Raw genomic sequence first — 23499 nt, 5'->3', positions numbered from 1 at the left:
GGTAGGACTGGGTGATCTCTGGAGGTCACTTCCAGCTCCTACTGTTCTGTGTGGCTGTGTGCTCTGGGGATGCTATGGTTGGTGGTTCTGATGAAGACACACAGCAAGGTCAGCGTTGCAGACAATAGTTCTCACTTATTTTCCTCCTCACAGAATTCAAGTAGTTGGCTTCAGTGCCTCAGGAGGGGCAACTGTCAGCTCCCAACATTTTGGCAGTGCCATTAGTGGCTTGAAACAAGGCAGCCTGGGATTTGGAAGAGGAGCTGCAGTAAGCCTTTGGCCATGGGGTACCTCTGCACTCCCTGCAGCTGGCATGGGAAGGCAGATACCCTGCATTCACCACCCAGCTCCCTGAAGCCACTGAACATGGCGTCAGTGATTCCCATGCCAAAAGCCAAGCCAGGAGGTCACTCCCCACTTGTAGCATGGCCAAGGTCATTACCCTGCTTAAAACATCAAGGACTTTTAGTGCAGGTTACTTGGAGCTATCCTGTCAGTTTGGAGATACCCTACAGTAGATATTTTTCAGTCAGGTCCTTCCTTCTGCTGAGGTAGGTGGGTGGCAGAGAAAGCAAGCAGGAGGAGCATCAGCATCAGCCATAGCCTGTGCTACATTTCAGAGCAACAGCCTCAGTCAGCTGTTATCAGGAAGGGTGAGAAGCCTGACAGAGAAGTGTTAGAGGTGTAAATGTAGGGTCTCTAAGCCACCTCGATGTCCCCCCACTCACCAAAAGGAAATCAGCTCACTGGGGGTTTCTTCCATCATCAAATGTTTCTCTGTGAACCTAAATGAATTGGTTTGTTTCTATGCTCAAGTAGAAAGCAAAAGACAGGGAAGGTTTGTTTCATGCCACAGTGGTGCTCTTAGTTGTGTACAGAGAAAGGCAAGGAAGCTGGGGAAAGATCTGCGGAACAGGGCTGGGGAGGAGCAGCTGAGGGAGCTGGGGGTGTGCAGTGTGGAGGAGAGGAGGCTGAGGGCAGAGCTCATTGCTCTCTGCATCTTCCTGAGAGGAGGCTGCAGTGAGGTGGGGCTTGGGCTCTGCTCCCTAGGAGCAAGTGACAGGAGCAGAGGAAATGGCCTCAAGTTGCCCCAGGGGAGGTTTAGGCTGGAGGTTAGGAAAAATGTCTTTCCTGCCAGAGTGGTCAGGGATTGGAATAGGCTGCCCAGAGGGGTGGTGGCATCGCCGTCCATGGGGGTGTTCAGGAAATGTGTGACCATGACATTTGGGGACATGGATTAGAGGGTATGGTGGTGTTGGGTCTGTGCTTGAGCTCGATGACCTTGGGAGGTCTTTTCCATCTGAAAGAACCCTGTGATTCCAGCAGGCAGCTGAGAGCTCTGCAAAGAGCTATTTGCTTCTCTTCTTCTCTTTGCTTGAGAGGACTGCAGACACAGAGGGAACTTGTAACCTGCCCTTGTAGAAATAAGCATCCGGCAGCAGAAGCAAAGTCCTCAGGCTCCATAGGCAAACAGCCTTCCTCCAACCAGGAGCAAAGGACCAGGACCTAGGCGGGAAAGCTCGGGGCTCAGAGGGTGCTGTGTTAGGAGGTTGCCATGGTCGGGAATCCTCGCTTGCCCTAACCTAGCTCAGCCCCTAGCCGGCAGGCACTCGGAGCCAGCTGGGCGATGGTGCTTCTGGTTTCTCCTGCGCCTCCAGCCTGGCACCCGAGGGGGCCCGGGGAAGACTGGGACTTTCTCCAGGTCAAAGAGGAGCACCGTAGGGCAAAAGGAGAACGTTCGCCATTTGGCAAGAGAAGAAGAAGCCAACGAAGTGTGAGAGGTGCAGGGACAGCTCCTGGTGTGCAGCACCGCAGCCTTCTGGCTTCTCCCGTGGCTGTCCAAGCCCCTGCAGCTGCCCTGTGGGGACACCTCGTGGCTCAAGTTTGGGTGCTGGTGGCTGGCACCTTTTCAGTGCACTCCAACCTGGGCTTCATCTTTTCCCTTCCAAGTATGCCAGCCAGATCTGGAGATGGGAGCTAAAGGGGACAAGCCTAACTCAGAGTTTCCATCCAATTCCCACTCTTCTCTTAATGAGTTTCTTTAGCAGCTAATGCCCATTCCAGACCAACTCCAGAACACTGCCTGAGAGATTTGGTCTGCCTGAGTGTTCACCACTTCTAGAGAAAGCCCAGAGCCAGCAGACTGAGGAAACAATGGTTTCTCTGCACTTGGCACTCGTTAGCCTGCATCTGAACTCTCCAGCCAGTATTGGGACCCCCAGTGCAGCAGCAATGTCCATGCACTGGAGAGAGAGTTCAGAGAAGACCACCAAGATGATCTGTGAGGAGAGGCTGAGGGGCTGAAGCTTACTCATCACAAAGAGAAGGCTTCAGGAGAACCTTGGTAAGATAACTGGTGAGGGATCTAGAGAACAAGTGAGGGAGGTGGGATCTTTTAGCCTGGAGAAAAGGAGACTCTGTGCCCAGCCACCCAGCCAGTTCTTAACCCAGCACAGAGTGGCCCTGTCCAAGCCAAGGGCTGCCAGCTTGGCCAGGAGTTTGCTGTGGCAGAGTGTCAGAGGCCTTGCTGAAGTGCAGGTAGACTACATCCACAGCCTGCTCCATGTCCACCAGGTGGCCACCTGGTCATAAAAGGACATCAGGTTGGTCAGGCAGGACCTGCCCCTCCTAACCCCACGCTGGCCAGGGCAGGTCAGTTCCATCAAGGCCAGTCCAGCTGTGTGGCAGGGGCAGAGACAGCACTGGAGAGCTGCTGACAGGGCTTTGGCTATTTGAAGTTGGTTTGTGGCCATCTGGTTCATCAGCTTTTACTGTAGCCAGCCTCCTTTGGTGCAGCCATGTCCTGTGCTGGATGGAGGCACCAAGGAGAAGCCTCCTTTGGTGCAGCCATGCCCTGTGCTGGATAGAGGCAGGTGTCCACCCTGGTGGGAATGAGGGCCAGCTGATCCTTCCCCTCTCCTGCCCTGGAGTTCCCTGGGCCCCTGACTTTATGACTGCACAACCAGAAGATTTGTCTATTTTGTCCTGGTCACCTACTTAGATTCTCCAGGCTGGAAAGCTGAGGCTGTGAGCCACGGCTCCCAGGGTGATTCCCTCTCCACTGGCTCCATCTGGAGGCTCCTCTGTACACTCAGGTTCCAGGCTGCTTGGCACTGAGAACCACTGAAGACAGAGGCCTGAAAGCAGCAGCAGCTGCCAGGGGTGCAGAGAGCTCTCTGCCGCTGTCTGCCCTGCTGGGCAGGGCTAGCACATCCAGGTGGGGTTGGAAAGGCTCCAGAGAAGGAGACTCCACAACCTCTCTGGGCAGCCTGCTCCAGGCCTGCAGCACCCTCACACCAAAGGAGTTTCTCCTCATGCTAAGGTGTAACCTCCTGGGTTCCTATCACTACCAAACAGAGCCTGGCACCTTCTTCTTGCCCCCCACCCCTCAGATATTCACAGGTACTGATCAGGTCCCCTCTCAGCCTTCTCTTCTCCAGGCTGAACAGCCCCAACGCTCTTGGCCTCTTCTTGTCAGAGAGATACTGCAGTCCCTAACCATCCTGGCAGGACCAGAGTGACCCTGGCTGTACCTAGGGTGCTCCTGCCAGAGGTCTGATGTCCCTGCAGCCTGATGGCAGGACCATGCCCAATCTATTTTTATCTCTAATTGATAAGGAGGCCATGCTGGAAGCCCTTGGCAAACCAAACTGCTGCTCTTCAACCCTGAGCCTGCACGCAGCTGGGCACTGCCATGCCTGTTGGTGCCAACTGCTTTGGGAAACATTCTGCCCTTTTGCACTCAGGAAAGGCATCAAAGGCCCCAGGGCAAAATTTGGACCTCATCACCCTCTGCAACTCCCTCAGAGGAGGTTGGAGCTAGGTGGGTTTGAAAGGTGACAAAGCTGGTGAGAGGTCTGGAACACAGTCCTATGATGAGAGGCTGAGGGACTGTAACCTCCTGCCCACCGCCTATTAGAGGGTCTTTTGCTCGGTCGTGAGGATCTTTCACGTTGCATAGGTACAGCACAGGGCAGCATTAGCCAGTTCAGAGCAGCCGAATAAGACAGCCGTTTCCATCGGAAAGCTCCGGCGGCAATGTGCCGCTGCTCCACCAGGGAGAGATTGGGCAGGCTGCAGGCTGCCAGCCCAAGGCGGCAGCCAAACAGGGAACCTGCGCAGGGGAACGGGCGGCTGAGAGTTGGTGCTCAGGCAGCGCAGTTTGGAGCCTCTCTGCCGCAGCGCTAAGCCCAGGCGGAGTGCGCTGGCTCTGGTTACCCAAAGGCACCGGCACGGCACGGAGCCAGCGGCAGCTGTGGGCTCGGTCCCGGAGGACGTCTCCGGAGAGATCTCAGCTCGGCTGCCTGGGGCTTTAGTGCCGTCGAAGGGCGAAGGAGCGGCAGCAGCCTCCCCGTCCGCAGCTCGTCTCGGCTGCGGGGTTTCGGGCTCCGGCAGGGCTTGCTCGGAGCCGCTTTACGGAGCGGCAGACGCAGACTCCTTTCCCGGGACGCTCCGGGGCGACCCCCGTTCAGATCCCGGCGCTGTGGGCTGCGCGTTGCGGCGGCGTGGACCGCGGCACGGCGGCGGCTGCGGCTGCTTTCCCTCGCGGTGCTGAGCCCGGGCCGGTTCCAGGCTGTCTTTAGCCCGGGCACTGCGCACAGGCTCTGCGCGGCACTAGTGCGGAACGTGCGCGGCTCCGCCACAGCGCTGGGCAGGGTCTCTCAGGGCACGACAGGCACTCGGCTTGCCGGGGCACACTGGGGCACGGCTGCTCTCTTGGCTCTCGGGGCTCGTCCGGGTGACACAAGAGAAGCGAGGCTTACGCCAGGCTGCGGCGAGGCTTCGTGGCTTGCCCAGGTAAACTGAGGCAGAGCAGGCTGCTGGAGGTAAGCAGGCAGCTCCCCCGGGTAAAGCATGCAAAAAACCGACACCGTTTGACAAGCTCGGCTTGCGTTTGTCATTTGCCCGAGCGTCAGTGTGGCCAACTGGCAAAGTGATGAACCACTGAGGATGGCAGCCTGCCACACCTGACCCAATACGGCAGGTGCAAGAGGCCCCGCACAGGTAGGGCAAGACTAAACATGTCCCTGGCAGGCCTTTGCCTTTTTCCCACCTTTCCCAGTTTACCCGGAAAGGGGGAGGGGGAGCTTGTGTTGGGCCCATTTCATCCTACCACCACAGGCCTCCCCAGTGCTGAGAGCAGGAGGAGAAATTGCTGTCCTGGCCCTGCTGGCCACACCATTGCTGATCCGGGCCAGGGTGCTGGTAGCCTTCTTGTCCACCTGGGCACACCCTGGCTCATCTTTGGCCAACCTAACCTTAAGCAGCACCCCAGATCCTTTGCTGCCTGTTAGGAAGGCTGCTTGTTCTGTTGTTTAACTTAAAAGCCACAGTCATCCTTTGAGGGGTGAATTCTCTTCCTCTTTACTGAGGAACAATCCTCATTTTTCTCCACCTTCCTTGGCTTTTCAACTTTTTGTACTTCCTCTGAGTGTAGCTTCACTGAACTATTCTGGGAAGAGTCTGTGATGTTCTTCCCCAGGACCAGAGGTCTGAGTGGGAATCGTCATCAGATGCCCAAGCTCAGAGTGCTGAGGCAGGGGCACATCCTCTATGTAAGTCCTGCTGAACACCAAGCTTACCCCTGGGGCTGGTGTTCAAGTAGCTCCCACTGTGCTTTCCTGGGTCAGGCACCTTCAGATGCCCACAGCTCACCTGCTGTCAGCCCAGCCTGCAGGAGAGATGTAGCTCAAACCACTCTTTCCTTCAAGCACAAACCCCAAACCTTGTCTTTTTCCCCATCCAGGAGGTGCAAGCATGAAAGGTGTGAGCAGAACCTCCCACTGCCACCTTCCCAAGCAAGAGGGCCATTACCAGGTGCAGGAGAGACCTTGCTGTGCCTGCCCCATGAGGCACTAAACACTTGCAGCTTGCTGTTTTTTCCCTAACCCATTCACTTCTGCTGCTCTTGGGTTTCTCACAGCAGCAGTTTTCAGCCAGACTCCATCAGCAGGCTGTCAGCAGGAGTTCAAATTGCTCCTGCAGTGACTCCTGTGCTGCTTTATTACAATCATGGGCCTCCAGCTTTGACAGGACTCTATTCCCACGGGGCTTAGGAAATCATCATACAGTAATTTATCTTTCCCCATGTCAGCCAAAGGTGCAGTGCTGTGCTCCTTTTAAAATGGCTCAAGCCACTTGTGTGTCAGAAAGCAAAACTGCAGAGGGGAACATGAGTGGGAAAAATGTTGAGCTCTGAAAAGCATAAATCCTGGCTTGGCAAATCACAGAATAGCAGGGGGTGGAAAGGACCTTTGGAGATCATCCAGTTGAAGGCCCCTGCTACAGCAGGGGCACCCAGAGTCAATCCTACAGGGACAAGTCCAGGTGGGTCTGGAAGGCCTCCAGAGATGGAGACTCCACAGCCTCTCTGGGCAGCCTGTTCCACTACTCTGCCACCCTCAGTGAAGTTTCCCTGCTGTCTGTGTGTACCATGAGGCAGCCCAACAAGCACTGAGGGAAAATGCACAACTGCTCTGACACACCAGGAGTTCCAACCATCACTTTAGCAGAAGTGTGCTGTCTCCTGGAACAGGCTGCTTTCAAATAAATGGAATAAAATCCCCAACCTTGAGGAGCCAGATCATCATCAGAGAATGGCTCAGATTGGAAGGGATGTCAGACCTCATCTACTTCAATCCCCTGCCATGGGCAGAGACACCTCACAGCTAGACTCAGCTGCTCAAGGCCTCATCCAACCTGACCAACATCCCCAGGGAGAAGGCAGCGACAATCTCCCTGGGCAGCCTGTGCCAGAGCCTCCCCACTCTCACACTCAAGAACTTCCTCTTTAGCTCCAGTCTAACCCTGCTCTGCCTCAGCTCCAAACCATTCCCCCTTGGCCTGTCTCAGACACCCTCAGCAAAAGTCCCTCTGCAGCCTTCCTGCAGGATCCCTTCATGCACTGGCAGGCAGCTCTAAAGTCCTCCTGAAGCCCTCTCCAGGCTGCACACCCCAAGCTCCCTCAGCCTGTGCACACAGCAGAACTACTCCTGGTCTTGGAGCATCTTTGTGGCCTTCTCTGGCCTCACTCTAGCAGCTCTGTGTCTTTCTTCTGCTGGGGACAGCAGAGCTGGAGGCAGGATTGGACGTGAGGTCTGAGCAGAGCCAAGGGCTTCCAGATGTATTTGTGTAAAGCTTCCTCCCATTGCTGTGATGCTTCCCCAGGTGTGATATGAAGCACTGCCACCAGCAGGACTGAGCCAAGCCCAGCTCTGGTTTTCAGGCAGGGCTCTGTGCTCTGCACTCAACGTGAGTTGCAGCCAGCTCCTGGGAGCTCAGACTGCAGCGTGGCAATCACTGCAGTTAATTCCATCGGTCCCTGGGCTGGTGCTGAAATGATATTTGGCTGGCTTTGTGTGGGACAGGAGGAGGAAGGCTTCACACTGACAGCTTCCCTCCCCTCCCTGATTCTGGCAGTTCCCAAACTGCCAGGAAAAGACAGACAGGGAATTTCCTTATCTTGTCTTCAGGAGGGTTAAAGGAACAAGAACAAAAAAAATGTGGTGTCTGTGCTTTTTGTCTATCGCTGAGGCTGCACTGCTTCCACTGCACCTCACAGCTGTAGCTGTGCTAAGAGCAGGCTTAGCCTTAAGGACAAGCCTACAGGCATTTGCTATTTGAGATTCTAGTTGGTAAGTCCTCAAAGAAACTGTTCAGCTAGCCTGGAATTCAGTTTTCCACAGAACACTTCTGCAGCCTCCATGTTAAAGACAAACTACAAACAGGCAATGAGCTGACTCCAGGTAACCCAGACCCAACATTCACTTTGCTACCAGCCACAAACAGTTATGACAGAAGAGGACAGAGAGCACCTGAGCACTGACTGTGCACTGGGAAAACATCCCATGGCTGGAAGAGATTGCCCAGTGCAAATGGAGCAGAGAAGTACTGAAGGTCCTTTGAAAACAGATAGTACTGAGCTGGGAGAGAGTGTGGAGCTGCTGGGGGGCAGGAAGGCTCTGCAGAGGGAGCTGCACAGGCTGCATCCATGGGCTGAGGCAAATGGGATGAGATTCAACAAGGCCAAGGGCTGGGTCCTGCACCTGGGGCACAACAACCCCAGGAAGGCTCCAGACTGGGGGTAGAGTGGCTGGAAAGTGCCCAGCAAAGACAGAGCTGGGGGTGCTGGTGGACAGCTGGGTGAAGGTGAGCCAGGCTGTGCCCAGCTGGCCAAGAAGGACAGCAGCAGCCTGGCCTGGATCAGCAATGGTGTGGGCAGCAGGAGCAGGGCAGGGATTGTCCTCCTGCAGCCAGCACTGCACCGGGGAGGCCACACCTAGAGTACTGGGTTCAGTTCTGGGCCCTCACTGTGAGAAGGACATTGAGGGGCTAGAGAGGGTCCAGAGAAAGGCAAGGAAGCTGGGGAAGGATCAGGAGAAGAGATGTGGTGCTGAGCGCCCCAGCATTGCCAGAGTTAGAATGCTTGGACTGGATGATCCTAAAGGGCTTTTCCAACCCAAGCCATTCTGTCTTTCTGTATCTGATCCTTCCAGAAGCTGTTTGCAGACTATACAAAGAAAACTGTAGAGCAAACATATTAACCTTGGGTGGCCTTAGCCAAGTGAGTTTTCTTCTCCTGGGCAAAGAAGAGTTTTGAAGCTACAGTGAAGAGAGCATTGAGCACTCCGGAGCAGTAGTGGTGGAGGACAAATCTGTCTGTAGGCTTTTGTGTCTGGTGCTGACATCAAGCAGTCTTGCTGGGGAAAAAGGAGCAAGTGCTAGTCAGCAATGAAGCTCCTTTAGGCTGCCTTCCCCTCAGCTTCTTAAAGCAGGCTTTTGGACCTTGGACCTTGTCAGTTCTGCAGCTAACATACGCAAAGGAAGCACCACACACTGCTCTCAGCCACCAAGTGATTAAGCCTCTTTTAATGATTCTTTTGACAAACACTGTAAGCATAACCAGAGTGAACAGTATGGACCTGGAGTCTGCTCAGCAAGAGACCTGAGTCACTGAGCTGCTGGCTGGAGGAGAACTGTTGGCATTCTGAGCCAGAGGATGCTGAAGTGATCACAGACTAGAAGGGGTTTCAGCAGTGCCTCAGATTGTGCGTTAGGAGCCAAGGCAAACAATTATCCTGTACCATACAACAGAAAGCAACTAGCACTGAGCAAAGTTTGGTCAACAAACTAGGTTTACTTCTAGCATTAACTTTTGTGCTAAGAACTCAACAGACACAACAGTACCAGAAAGCAATGAACTTGAAAATGCAGGGTGGCCATGGAGAGCTGAGGACAGCAGCAGTGCTTGGGAGCAGCTTCAGAGACGGCTTTTGGACTCTGCCACTCGCAAGTGGTTTGCTGTCTCCTCATCACCTAGTCATGCACTGGAGAGGAACTCCACAGCAGTCTCCTTCTCTTCACTCAGCTCCTTTGCAGTCAGATCCATCTTCTCACGAGAAAAATCATTAATGGGAAGACCCTCCACAAACTTCCAGGCCTTGTCCTGTTCACAAGACAAACAAAAAGCCCCTCAGTGTGAGAACAGGCCACGCTCATCTGGCCTGGAGGAAACTCTGCAGGCTAACAAAGTTCAGGGCCTGAAAGAACACACCAGGTGTAAGTTAATCATAAAACCACAGAATTGCTGAGGTTAGAAGGGATATTTAAGATCAAGTCCAACCATTCACCCAGAGCTCACAGTTCCACCAATGTTCTTCAGCCACTGTCACTGAACCACATCCCTCAGCACCACATTTAGGCAGCTTTTAAATCCCTCCAGGGATGGGGATTCCACCACCTCCCTGGGAAAGGGAATCTATGCTGGATCAGGGAAAAGCAAACCAGCTGTCTCCGACGACATGGACAGAACAGAAAGGGATAGGCACAGCCATGCCCAGCTGCAGGAGGAAGACAATACCTCGCAGGACTCTGGCTCTATCACAGGCTTGCACCCTCCCTGCTATCTGAGGTTTGGCACAGCCTGGGGTGGTGCACACAGGCCTGAGGTGTTCCACAAAGCAGCTGCCACTGGGAAATTAAGTTTGGGTCCAGACCAAGCACACAGCCAACAGGCATGGCCCTGACTGAAAGGCTGCTCACAGTCTGGCCTGCCAGCCCCTGCAGCCCCACCCAGAGAGCTCAGGTGCTAAGGGGCTCCTAGGCCAGCTCAGCTGGGATGGCTTACCTTGATCACCACAGGGAATGAGTACAGCAGGTCTTCAGGAACACCATAGGAATTGCCATCTGAAATGACTCCCATGGAAACAAATTCCCCCTAGGAGACAGAAGAGCAAAGGATCAGCACCTCTGTCATTGCAAGGAGCAAGCCACACTTCCATTTTCATCTTCAGTGACACACTGTACACCAGAAAGATTCCTGTCACACTCCACACACAGCCCCCACCCGGGTCAGGGACACCAGCGCCCAGCAAACAGTGACTCATGAGCAAGGCCTTACCGCAGGAGTGCCAAACCAGATGTCCCTGACGTGATCACAGATGGCTTTGGCAGCTGACATGGCACTGGACAGCTTCCGAGCCTTGATCACAGCTGCTCCACGTTGCTGGACAGTCTGCAATGCATGACAACAGCTCAGGCTGGCAAGCAGCAACACCTTGGCTGCCTTGCAACGCTACTAGCAAATGGCTGAGGGAAGGACACCTCACAAAGCCTGCATCCCCAGACACAGCTGCCACTGAATGTCCATGGCAGACATACAGAACCCCGAGCTGCAAGAAGTATGCCCAGGCAAGAGACAGTGGAGCACTCTGGAGGCTGTTCTACAGCCAGCAGCCCACTGACTTCTTTCACACCACTCAGGTGGTACCACCAGGATACCTAAGGTCTGTCACTAGGAACTGTGTCCCAAGACAGCACTGGGAACCAGTGGGGCTTGCTGATCAACATCAGGATGAACTACTTGCTGCTCTCCACCTCTGGAGGCATTCCAAGCCTGCCTGCAAATGTTCCTGTGTGACTGATTGGGGAAGCCTGCTCTAGCTGACCTCAGACTAGGTGATCTTCAGAGGTCCCTTCCAACCCCTACCATTATGTGACTGTGTGTGATTCTGGTCTCACTCCTACAATGTTTAATACAGAAACTTAATTCCTGAAGGTGTAAATGAAGTTTAAATGGAGCTTCTATCCCTGGAGTACCCAGGCATGTCCTGGGTGACCTTGCTCTAGTAGGACAAAATGATCTCCAGAGGTTCCTTTCCAACCCTCACCAATGTGCTTCTGTCACTCTTTCAAGGTACCTCCCTAGAGTCAAGTTTATGTTCAGAACTTTTCTACTTCAGAACTGCACTTTTTTTGGCATTAGAATAGTTTCTCAAACCTTGCATGTTTTGTTCTCTAAGTTTTGGGAGGGCTGCAGGCCAACTAGACCCTAGGCTAGAGGGTTTTTATAGTGCCTTAAGGTTTTCAAGAGGAGTAACTGACAGAGACAAGCTAGCTGCAGGTGACTCCCCAGCACTGCAGTACTTCTCAGCTTTGGGGGAGTCACAGCTTGCCTGCTGAGTTCAGTTTTAGGGCCTTCACTGTAAGGAGGACTTTGAGAGGCTGAAGCAGGTCCAGAGAAGTGCAAGGAAGCTGGGACTAGAGAACAGGGCTGGTGAGGAGCAGCAGAGGGAACTGGGGTTGTTAAGGCTGGAGAAAAAGAGGGGGAAGGGAGACCTCATTGCTTTCTACAGCTCCTTGAAGGGAGGCTGGAGCGAAGAGGGGGTGGCAAGTAATAGGAGCAGAGGAAATGGCCTCAAGTTGCCCCAGGAGAGGTTTAGGTTGGACATTAGAAGAAAATTCTTCCCTGAAAGGGTTCTCAAAGCATGGCAGAAGCTGGTTCCTCTGGAACCAGGAAGGTGGTTGAATGCTCACCCCTGAAAGTGTTTGAAAGAGGCAGAGATGTGGTGCTGAGGGCCACGGCTTCGCCTCAGCCTTGCTATAGTTAGAGACTGGTTGGGCTGGATGCTGTTAAAGGGCTTTTTCTACCAAAATGATTCCATGATTCTATGACTTGCTCCAGTGAGGCAGAGCTCCTTCATTAAGGCAGACAGCTACAGTTTATGATTTGACATGAGGTTAGGGAAAGCAGCAGCACAGAATGACCATTTCCAACAAACAAGATCTTACCAGGATAAAGTCTCCCTTCAGCCAGCTGTCATCTTTTATAGCTTCATATACTCCAACTTCCTTTCCTTTCACGTTTACCTTTGCATGGTTAACATCTGGGTACTGAGTGGAGGAGTGGTTGCCCCAGATGATGACGTTCTTCACATCATTAGCAGTCACACCAAGCTTCAAAGCAATCTGATTGAAAATTAAAGACATCCACTTTATTAACTTCAGCTTCTCCACTCACAGGCTTCTTTGAAAGCACTGCTGTGCTCATGCTTAGTGGAAAGGATTCTGCTTGGAACAGACCCTCTTTACCTGAGACTTGGCTCTGTTGTGATCCAAACGAGTTAAACAGCTAAAGTTCTCCTTTGGTATTGAGGGGGCTGACTTGGATGCAATCAGGCAGTTGGTATTTGCTGGATTCCCCACTACCACAACCTGGAAACACAAAAGGGGCTGTGGAAAGACGAAGCAGCTCTTTCTGCAGAACACCTGCCTCCAGTGAAATGCAGGTCTTTGCTTGCAAAGGAGCTAGCAAAACCTTCTGCTTTCTAAACCTCCTGGGGGTCCTCAACAAGCCTGTTTCACCTGCACGTTGGTCAGGGCCACTGCGCCTTCTGCGACTGCACAGCCAAATCACTCCTAGCCAGGCATTTTCTGTGCCCTGACATTCACACCTGGCAGGGAACAAGACTCCTGGGCACATCTGCACAGTGGCCCTCAGCCTGGCTTCGACCCTCATGCTGCCCACACTGAAACCTCCACCGCCTTTCTACACCCTCTAGACTAGCTGACACTGCTTTATCTAACTGCTTCCTAATTAAGAATGCCAGAGCAGTTCACTTATCTCACTGCTCTTAGGCAGGCAGAACTGAAATGCTGCCTGAACTCAGAGCAATTTCTTACTATGGAAAGATGATTTTTATTCATCCTTCCTCTACTAATGTGTCTCCAATGATTAATGTCAAGTACCAGATACTCTCAAACACAGGAGCTAGTCAGCCACCCTCCCTTTGAAAGGGAGCTGAGTCTCTTTTCCATCACTGCAATAGCTGCATTGATGCTTTTCATTCCAGCTGTCCAAAGACACAAACAAGGCTTTAGAAGCAGTAGGAAGTTCATCAGCAGAGGAAGCAGGCATTAAAAACTCAGTTACAAAGCACAGTTGGAGTCTGGGGCTGAGATTAAGAGCAGTAGGAGAGCAGCCACATGATCCCATTAACTGTGCTGAAGGAATCTGAGAGGCAACAATTAAAAGCTTTCAAGGAGCAAGAGGCAAACAACTCAAATTAAGCCTGTCTGGTCATGAGCCTGCAATTTCAGATCAGTGCCAAAGCAAAGGGCTACCATGATCAGGCCTCAGATAGGTGTGAAGTAGGCAGCTGCCTGCAGAGCATTTAATTCTCCCAGAGAATGGGCAGTAGACTTTTAGTTCTTTTTCCCCCCAGATTTGGTGACAACCAGTTCAGAGCCTCAGTGGACTAGAGCCACTGAACAGCAGACTTAACCTTCTCACCAAACAAGCTCAGGACTAAATCCCCACCCTGTTTAAGACACTCCAGCTCATCTGCTCTTGACCAGGCTTAAGGGCAGCACTGCCTACCCTGCAAAGGCTCCTGCTTGCTCAATAGCACCCTGCAGCTATTCCCATCTCTACACAGCTGAGAGAGTGAGAACTCCTTCAATTCAATGTCTGTATTCACCTTGACAGTCTTTTTGGCATACTTGTCCAAGGCTGCACCCTGAGACTTGAAGATTTTCACGTTTGCTTTGAGTAAATCCTTCCTCTCCATGCCCTCCCTCCTGGGCATGGAACCAACCAGAATAGCTATGTCAAGGTCTTTGAACGCCACTTCCTCCTTGTCTGTTGGAATGACCTCTAAAAAAAGAGGAAATGAAGGAGAAAAAAAGTTACCTAAGGCAGAGTAATACTGATGGCAAAGCACTAAAGAGAATATTCTTTGGTTCATAAACAGTACAGAACCTGATCTGACAGCAGCACCATCACTATCCCCTTGCACAAACACAAATGTGGGCTTTTGGCCTTAACTCCACAGATCAGAAACCAGTTACTGGCAAGTGTTTATCCACACACACTCAGCTACAGCTTCAGACAGAGCTGCTGGGAACACAGGAGAAATCTGTGTCACAAGGTACCTTTTGTGTGTCCCTTGCCGTGTACCTGTGCATGTTACACACCCACACAGGCTGCACTTCCCTTTTAGACACTAATTCTTAGTGACAAAGCTCAACAATACACAAGCTCTCCTTTGAAGTTTTCAAGTTGCCCCAGCTAAGGTTTAGGTTGGACATGAGAAGAAACTTGACTGAAAGGGTTCTCAGAGCCTGACACAGGCTGCCCAGGGAGGTGGCTGAATGTCCACCCCTGGAGGAGCTTCCAAGAGACAGAGACGTGGTGCTGAGTGCCATAGTTTAGCTCTAGCCTTGGTAGAGACAGAAATGGTTGGTCTGGATGATCTTAAAGGGTTTTCCAATCCAAACAACTCTGTGATTGCTCTCCCTTTAACAATGCAACCTAAACCAGCTCTGGTTTATACAAGAACTGGCAGCTCCATGTTTCTGAAGTACCATGACAGCTATAGTAGCATCCACTGGCTGCCCTTCCTCTGCTGGGTTAGATGGAACAGAACTCACCTTGCTCACATGGCTGGGTGAGCAACTTCTTACTGGCTGTCTCAGCCAGAAGGCACTTCTGAAGCCTAGAGTTTGTTTTCTGCAGTATGCAAGCACACTGGAAGGCCCTTTCTTATCTTACCACAACAGAACGCACACAGGCACAAGTCTCTGACAACCCAGGATTAGATGACACAAACTAAATCTCAGGTATCTGCCCAGGCAGTTCTTCTTTATCTTCAACTTTATTAATGATCTGGGTGAGGGGATTGAGGCACCCTCAGTAAGTCTGCAGATGGCACTAAGCTGGGTGTCCATCTGCTAGAGGGTAGGGAGGCTCTGCAGCAGGACCTGGACAGCTGAGAGCCATGGGCCAAGACTCATTGGATGAAGTTCAACAGGGCCAAGGGCCAGGTACTGCCCCTGGGTCACAACAACCCCATGGGGTACTCCAGACCTGGGGATGTGAGACTTGGAGGGACCTGGGGGTGTTGACAGTCACTGACTGTGAGTCAGCAGTGCCCAGGTGGCCAAGAAAGCCAAGGGCAGCCTGGCTAGGGTCAGAAGCAGGGTGGGCAGCAGGGACAGGAGGTGCCCATTCCCCTGGGCTCAGCTCAAGTGCTGTGTTCAGAGCTGGGTCCCTTACTGCAGGAAGGACACTGAGGGGCTGGAGCCTGTGCAGAGCAGGGCAGCGAGGCTGCAGAAGGGCTTGGAGCAGCTGGGCTGTGAGGAGGGACTGAGGGAGCTGGGGGGGTGCAGGCTGCAGAAGAGGAGGCTGAGGGCAGAGCTCATTGCTCTCTGCAGCTCCCTGCAGGGAGGTTGGAGCGAGGAGGGGGCAGCCTCTACTCCTTGGTGCCAAGGGACAGGAGCAGAGGAAATGGTTCCAAGCTGCCCCAGGAGAGGCTCAGGCTTGATACTAGGAAATATTCTGCCCTGGAAGGGTTCTCAAACCTTTGAATGGTCTGCCCAGGGCAGGGCTGGAGTTTCCATCCCTGGGGCTGTTCCAGCAGCCTGTGGAGCTGGTGCTGAGGGACATGGTTTAGTACTGAGCCTGCAGTGCTGGGTAGAGGGTTGGGTTAGGCTTGGAGGGCTCTTCCAGCAGGATGCTTCCTGTGATTCACACAACCCCCCTGTGATGACATCTTCCTAGCTTACAGCCCAAGTTAAATGAGCTTAACAAAAAATAAAACCAAGAAAGGATCATCTAGTTTGGGCTTTTCCCTGCACTTCCTGCCAGCCAGGCAGACTCTGCTAGAAATGAAGCAGCTGTAGCAGAACACCTCTAGGAACAAGAACAGTGTCTTTTGATCACCTCTCAGCAGTGGCAGAGCACAGTCCTGCAGCTCCATCACCACTCCTTCCAGCACGGTCATCATGGGGGTGATATCCAGCAGCACAAGAATAAGAGGCTATAAAGAGAGAAACTATTTAGTCCAAGCTGCAAATAATCTGGGTGGAATTTATTATCTGTTGGAAACTGCTTGTGCAAGGCTTCAAATCTCTTGCCACAAGGCTGAAGCTTCCTCCTGACCTACAGAACCAATTACTTGTGCACTGCTAAACCATTTGGAGGGTCTGCAGCAAAACAAGTCACAGGGGCTACACTTCTGGCACCAGCTTATTCACTACTTAACAAGTTGAGCTGCTTGGTGGCTGAGGGTCAGGCTACGGCTGTTGTGTACCTGGGCTGCAGCAAAGCCTCTGACACCATTTGCCACAGCAGCCTCCTGCTGAACCAGTCTGCTCAGGGCTTGGGTGAGTGCATGTTCACTGGGTGAAACACTAACTGGGTGGCAGGGCCTAAAAGTGGTGGAGATGGAAATACCCCCAGGTGGTGGCCACGCAGCAGTGGTGTGCCCCAGGACTCAGTTCTCCTTAACATCATTATCCATGATCTGAGTGAGGGGATTCAGGCACCCTCAGTCAGTTTGCAGGTGGCACTGAGCTGGGAGGGAGTGTAGAGCTGCTGAGGGAGCTGCACAGGCTTCATCCAGGGGCTGAGGCCAATGGGATGAGATTCAACAAGGCCAAGGGCTGGGTCCTGCACTTAGGGCACAACAAACCCAGGAAGGCTCCAGGCTGGGGGAAGAGTGATTGGAAAGTGCCCAGCAGAGACAGAGCTGGGGGGTGCTGGTGGACAGCTGGGTGAAGCTGAGCCAGGCTGTGCCCAGCTGGCCAAGGAGGGCAGCAGCAGCCTGGCCTGGATCAGCAATGGTGTGGGCAGCAGGAGCAGGGCAGGGATTGTCTGCTGAGTCAGGTGAGGAGCAGCTGAAGGAACACGAGTTGCTGCCTGGACAAAAGGAGGCAGAGGGGAGCCCCTGTTCTCTACAACTGCCTGAAAGGAGGCTGAAGTCAGGTGGGGGTCAGTCTCTTCTCCCGAGCATTAAATGACAGGATGAGAAGAAATGGCCTGAAATTGTGCCAGAGAAGGGTTAGGTTGGAGATTAGGAAAAGCTTCTTCATTGCAAGTGTTGTCAGAGATTGGAACAGGCTGCCCAGGGAGGTGGTGGAGTCCCCATCTCTGGAAGTGTTTCAAAGAGGCAAAGATGTGGTGCTCAGTGCCATGGCGGAGTTAGAGAATGGTTGGACTAGATGACCTCAAAGGTCTTCTCCAACCCAGAGAAGGGTGTGCCCCCATGGTGCCCGTGCCAGCCAAGAGGAGGTACCTGGTCCTTGCCGAAGACATCTCCCTTGGCGATGCTGTAGAGTAGCGAGTAGGCGATCTGCCCGGCGGCTCCGGTCACCAGCACGCGGATGGCTTCACCCTGCCAGGGAAGCATGGAGCCTTACCATGGCTGCAGAGCTCTGCCAGGGAAGCATGGAGCCTTACCATGGCTGCAGAGCTCTGCCAGGGAAGCATGGAGCCTTACCATGGCTGCAGAGCTCTGCCAGGGAAGCATGGAGCCTTACTACGGCTGCAGAGCTCTGCCAGGGAAGCATGGAGCCTTACCACGGCTGCAGAGCTCTGCCAGGGAAGCATGGAGCCTTACCACGGCTGCAGAGCTCTGCCAGGGAAGCATGGAGCCTTACCACGGCTGCAGAGCTCTGCCAGGGAAGCATGGAGCCTTACCACGGCTGCAGAGCTCTGCCAGGGAAGCATGGAGCCTTACCACGGCTGCAGAGCTCTGCCAGGGAAGCATGGAGCCTTACCACGGCTGCAGAGCTCTGCCAGGGAAGCATGGAGCCTTACCACGGCTGCAGAGCTCTGCCAGGGAAGCATGGAGCCTTACCACGGCTGCAGAGCTCCTCAGCTCAGCCTGCTGCATGGCACAGCCACTGTCTGACTGCTTCACCTGGCTGAAAGCCTCTGCCAGGCTGGGCTCAGAGCCAGCTCCTGAGATCTCATATCTGTTCTGCCACAACACCTGGAGCTTCTCCGCTTGCTTTTACCAAAACAGACCACACTGGCAAAGATCTTCCCCAGAGCTGCTCCTGGAGAAGCTTCCAGGCCAGCAGGCATGGCAGTCTGTTGACTAAGCTCTGTATTCCTGTTAGCAGTGCTGCCCTCCAGCACAAGGTGTGCCAGCATCACCCAGCACAGCTTACCTGTTCATACTCCAACCTCACAAGAAAGGTTCTGGGACCTGCAGCACTTCACCACTTCTCATCTTCTTTCCCTTAAGCATATTGACTGCCTGCTTGCAACCAAAGCCTCCCAGTACGCCAAGGAATCTAGTGGACTTAGCACTACTGCCATACTGGAGCTGTGGAACAAATCCACAGCCAAAAGCTGTGTTCTGGCCAGCTACAGACACCAAGCTCCATAACACAACCACCCATTGTCAAACTGGCCCAAATCTCCAGCAGACTGGGACTGGCAACCTGTTACTATACTGCAAACATGGCAGGAGAGGGTTGGAAAGAGGAGTCCATTTTATTAAGCTGCAGCAGGGCCTGGGGGATTCCAGAGATTGTTTAACATTGAAAACATGCTGCAGGACATTCACAACCCTGTGCTGTACAGGCGTGGGTTGGCATCTCCCTTGTGCCCTAGAGACACTAGGGCTGGGGCAGCAACAAGCAGCCTCTGAGCAGCCTACAGGAATCCAATGCCCAGTTTGTCCTAAACAAGTGAACACTGCTCATGTGAATTATGGATGAAGCACCTTCCACGTCCACTGGTGTCTGCAGTGATTTCATCGCGTGCTGGGCTGCGTGATGAGAAGGGCAGCTGGCACAGCATGGCAGGCTGCTTACTGCTGGAGCTCTGAGTCCAGGGTGGCGACCCCGAACTTGAGAGGGACGCTGAAAAGCTAAAGAGGGGCCAGGCGGACACAACTCAGCCGCAGCCCAGAGGTGACCTCCTGCAAGAGGCAGCTAAGGGAGCTGCACACAGGCTGTGTGGGCAGAGGACAGAGTACGGTGGTCTAACAGCAGCCTGCTACCACATGCAGGAATGTTACGAAACCAGGGCTGCCAGCCAGCTCTCAGTCGTGACAGCTGACAGAGCACAGGGCAGCAGGTACAAAGACAACAGTTCTTGGTAAAGGTGGCACTGCCACACTGGAACAGAGCACCCAGATGGGCTGTGCAACCTTCAGCATTGATGGTTTTCAACACACAGATGAAAAAATTACATCTACCATCTGACTTAGGAGTGGCAAAAGCCTTCTTATCAGGCTGGGCTGGACAAGCTCCAGACTCACAGCAAGAAACAGGTCTGACTGGATGACCTCTAGGGATCCTTCCCACCCAACATTCCTGTCAGTGATATTTATAGGGAAATCACTTTGGGACTTGAATGCACTGTCTCTGCAGAGGTGACCAGCACAGCTGCACCAAGCAACCACAAGCAACCACTAGACAGCGAGGAAAAGGAGGTCACCTACCCCATTTTACCACCTACTAGACAAAATGAGGAAATAAGTGGTGCAGTTAAACTGCTGAACTCACAGATTTAGACCTCAATATGATTTAGTGTTCATTAAGGAAAGACTCTTTAACTAGATGGCCAATGGTGATAGTGTTGAACTGCATTATTAAAGACAATGAAGTGCTGGAAAGGGTCCAGAGAAGGGCAAGGAAGCTGGGGAAGGGTCTGCATAAAAGGGCTGGGGAGGAGCAGCTGAGGGAGCTGGGGTTGCTAAGGCTAGAGAAAAGGCTGAGGGGAGACTTCATTGCTCTCTACAGCCCCCTGAAAGGAGGCTGGAGCCAGGTGGCAGTTGGGCTCTGCTCCCTAGGAACAAGTGACACAAGGAGAGAAAATGGCCTCAGGTTGCCCCAGAGGAGGGTAAGGTTGGACACTGGAAGAGCCTTCTTGGCTGAAAGGGTTCGCAAAGCCTAGCAGAGGCTGCCCAGGGAGCCCAGGCAGCAAGGGCTGAATGCCCATGCCTGGAGGTGTCTGAAAGAGTCAGAGATGTGGTGATGAGGGCCGTGGTTCAGCCCCAGCCTTGGCAGAGTTAGAACGGGTGGACTGGATGATGCTAAAGGACTTTTCCAATCTGAACCACTCTGTCTCATCCTTCCCACCTGGTCAGATCTCAGCAAGGAGAGAGAAGGAACACAGGGATTTGGCTGTTGACACTTCAGACCTCAGAACTCATTTGGGTACTCTGAGTAGGGAAGCTTTACTCTACCACTGTACCACAAGGTCTGAAAGATGACAGGCAGCACAGATGAAGGTTTTAAAGTCAACTTCTCTGCAGGTTTTCAATGGGAATCTGCACTTTAAGTGACTGGAACAATGAGAGCTCTTTTGGGGCAGTTAATCACATTAGCTTGGGAAATGAGTACTGGAAAATTACTGTGCTGCAGTAATTAGCCTGGCCAAATCCCCTATCAGTGGCATATCAGAAGTGGTCCTGTGGAAGCATGCTGCTCCAGAACTCACATGGACACATGCTTTGTGAACGCCACGGTCCCTGAAATTGACTGAGCATTGACTTCTGAAGATGCTATGAGGTTAGAGTAAGGCTCTTCCTCCTCTGCAACCTGTGAGTCAGGCCAAAGCAGCACCACAAAGAAAGTCAGTGAGAACCTTTTCCACTTTATATGGCAATCTGGTTTAGACATTAAAAAAGCCAATCTATTCAGCAGCCTAACTGGAGAGGGAAGGAAGATAAACAGGCAAGAGGTAGGACTTCCTTATTTTTAATTGAGACAGACTTAAGATTTAGCCTTGTTTCAAAATAAAAACATCCTTCAGTAATGACTCAACTGCACATTTCCAGAAAATGCTTATTATCTGCTTACTACCATCCTTCCTGTTCTCCTCCCATTTTGGCCTGGAAGAGGGAAGAAGCAACAAACCAAAATAAGGTAAGGAGTTCTGCCTACTCATTTATTCTCTCCATGCCTTCGGTTCTCTGGAGGAGCTTTCCCAGCAGCCCCTAACCCTGCCCCAGCTGTGAGACATGATACTTGCACACTTCTCCTCTTGATTCCAGAAGCTGGTTAACAAGCCCAAAATGCCACACTCCTTACACAACGGAGTTAAGTCTCCCTGGAAAGCTTCTGTCAGGCCTAAGAATTGGCACTGCTGAGCATACGAGTGGACTGATGAGGTGGTGGGGTCAGAGCAGTGCTTGGGTCTCTAGTGGCAGCTGCAGCCTCTGCACTTCATCCCGTGGCTTGGCCCCTGCACTGGCCTTTGATAAGAATACTTCCACTCTGTGCTAACTGCAGCGGTGACCTTTAGTTACTCTCAGGTTACATTAGAACGTGAGGATAAATCAACCCAAACCTCACTCAACTAAATAACTTCAAAGCCTTTCCCACATCACATCCTCCAGAGCTAGAGCTGAAAAAGAGAGCATGAAAGATAACAAGGCTCAAATCAAAACAAAGTGGTGAACCTTGCAACACCAGATACCCAGCAAATGAGCAAGTTTGCCCCCTGCCCAGAAATTACCACACAGAAGTAACTCCCAGTTTCATGCTGGGGAGGCAATGGAGGATTTAATGCCTTTGGTTTAAGAACATGATGCCTAAATGACCTGTCATTGCCACTGATATTAGCAAAGTCTTAGAGCCACGTGTGAAAACAGCACTGCACTGCGAAACTGATGCAGGGGGTTACAAAGGTTAAGTAGAAGAGTTTAATGAAATAAACCACGACCTGTAGGAAGGAGAAAGTCAGTGTCCAGTCCACATGATTGATGGACTTTGCACAAGTAATTACAGTTGTAAAAGACGCCCACTAGAGTTATTGCTGATGAACTGCTTGTGAAAGATCATCAAGCCAACACTACCCCCGAATACTGCAGCCAACTAAGCCATCCCACCTTGCCCGACAGGAACGCTTTCAGCACTGAGTTTAAACTGTACCTTCTCAAAAGACCAGAGCCTGCGTAATAAAAACGTTCCCTTTGCCCTTGTGATCTCCTGATAATAAATATGTTTGGAAAAGTGGCGGGAAGTACCAGCAGGACCTCAGTAACACTAGTAGCACTGTGGTTCAGAGACATTCCAAAGGAATTCTTCCCTTAAGAAACGACCAAAGGAATTCCTTCCTTAAGAAATGACCTTGAGGCAGGTGGCCTTAATTATTTCCCCTCCCCTCTCTTTTATTTAGCTAATAGCAGACAGGAGTTTGTTTCAGGAGCTTAAAATCCTTGCCCAAAGTCAAATGCATAATTATAGCAGCAGAAGGGAAGACAAAAACCTGTGGTGTTCTACAAAGTCTGGGGACCAAAGTAAATTTCAAACAGCAGTTCTCCTGGAGACTTGCAAATTCATGGCAGTCAACATTCTGGAATGCTCCAGTTCAGATCGCAACTTGCTGCCCTGTGGTCACTCCTGGGCAGACATTAGAGTGGAGAATTAGGACAGGTAAGCTTTACAAATTCCAGTATTTTTAGTGTAGAGCTGAAGCCACAGAATGTGCCAGTTATGTTTTCTATAGGAAAGTACCAAAGAAAAGGTTTCAGCAGTTCAAAAAGTGCGGGGGGGGGAAGAGATTTTTATTATTATAAAGGAAGGCAAAGTCTCTGTGCAATCTCGTGGCTGTGCAAACACCTATGCCACTGAAATGCAAAGCACCCCAGGTCATCTGTGCGACCTCAGGGCAGAACTGCCCATTTGGAGACCCCACACCAAAAAAAGCTGGGTTTCTGACAGAAAGCAGGCATAAAACACAAGAGGAAGGCATTTTTACACGTCCCCTTGAGCTAACACCAGAACCTTTAACGGCTTATGCAACTGAGGAGCAGGCATCTTTCCAAAGGCAACGTCCTCAGCCTCTGCAGGGACAGCACCAGGCTGGCTGCGCTGTGCCGGGGTGACCGCGGCGGGAACGCGAGATGCCCTCCTGCGTACCCCAGTAAGGAGAAGGCAGAGAGGGCACCAGGCCGTTACTGCAGGGCCCGGCACGGAACCCCACGTGCCCGCACTGGAAGGTCACCTCGGCGCGGCCTTCGTGGGGGGCTGCGGGGAGCTCCAGCCCAGCGCTAGGCCCGTTCCCCACCGGCTGCCAAGAGTAACTTCGAGTCACCCCCAGGGCCTGCCGCGGCGGAGTGCGAGATGAGAGAGGAAGACAGAGAGAGTGAGGCATAGGGAGAGGAGGGAGTAAGACAGAAACAGGAGTGAGAGACAGAGAGGGAAAGCCGGCGCCATTTCGCAGCCACCCCAGCAGGAGGGCACAGAGCATCCTCCATCCCACCCCATCTTCTGCCTAAAGGGAGTATTTATCGGCTCAGGAGAGCGGTACCGACCATGGCTGAAACGAGCGGTCCGTCCGGCAGCCCCGAGGTCACCTCTATGGTACCGCGCAACCGGAGCCGCGGCGGCGCTAAGACACGGCGGAGGGGAGGGGTGCAGAGGGCGGGCCCCGCACTGCCTCCTGGGGGCTGTAGTCATGGCTCCCGCCCCCGC

General features: G+C 52.6%; 1 protein-coding gene across 1 annotated transcript; it reads right to left on the bottom strand.

Annotated features, from left to right (window-relative positions):
• Positions 1 to 8848: 8848 nt before the first annotated feature.
• On the bottom strand, positions 8849 to 23447 carry MDH1 (malate dehydrogenase 1). The gene is made up of 9 exons (XM_064146309.1): positions 23340 to 23447; positions 17355 to 17453; positions 16001 to 16097; positions 13758 to 13933; positions 12370 to 12492; positions 12070 to 12246; positions 10400 to 10513; positions 10127 to 10216; positions 8849 to 9445 (listed from the first exon to the last, which is right to left on the bottom strand). The coding sequence occupies exons 1-9, from the start codon at positions 23340 to 23342 to the stop codon at positions 9320 to 9322; spliced, it is 1005 nt and encodes a 334-aa protein (XP_064002379.1). The 5' UTR covers positions 23343 to 23447; the 3' UTR covers positions 8849 to 9319.
• Between the last annotated feature and the right edge of the window lie 52 nt (positions 23448 to 23499).

Source organism: Pogoniulus pusillus, chromosome 7 (assembly GCF_015220805.1).
Source record: "Pogoniulus pusillus isolate bPogPus1 chromosome 7, bPogPus1.pri, whole genome shotgun sequence".
Lineage (NCBI taxonomy): Eukaryota > Metazoa > Chordata > Aves > Piciformes > Lybiidae > Pogoniulus > Pogoniulus pusillus.
Note: the sequence above shows the minus strand (reverse complement) of the source record. Positions and strands in the feature narration are given on the sequence as shown.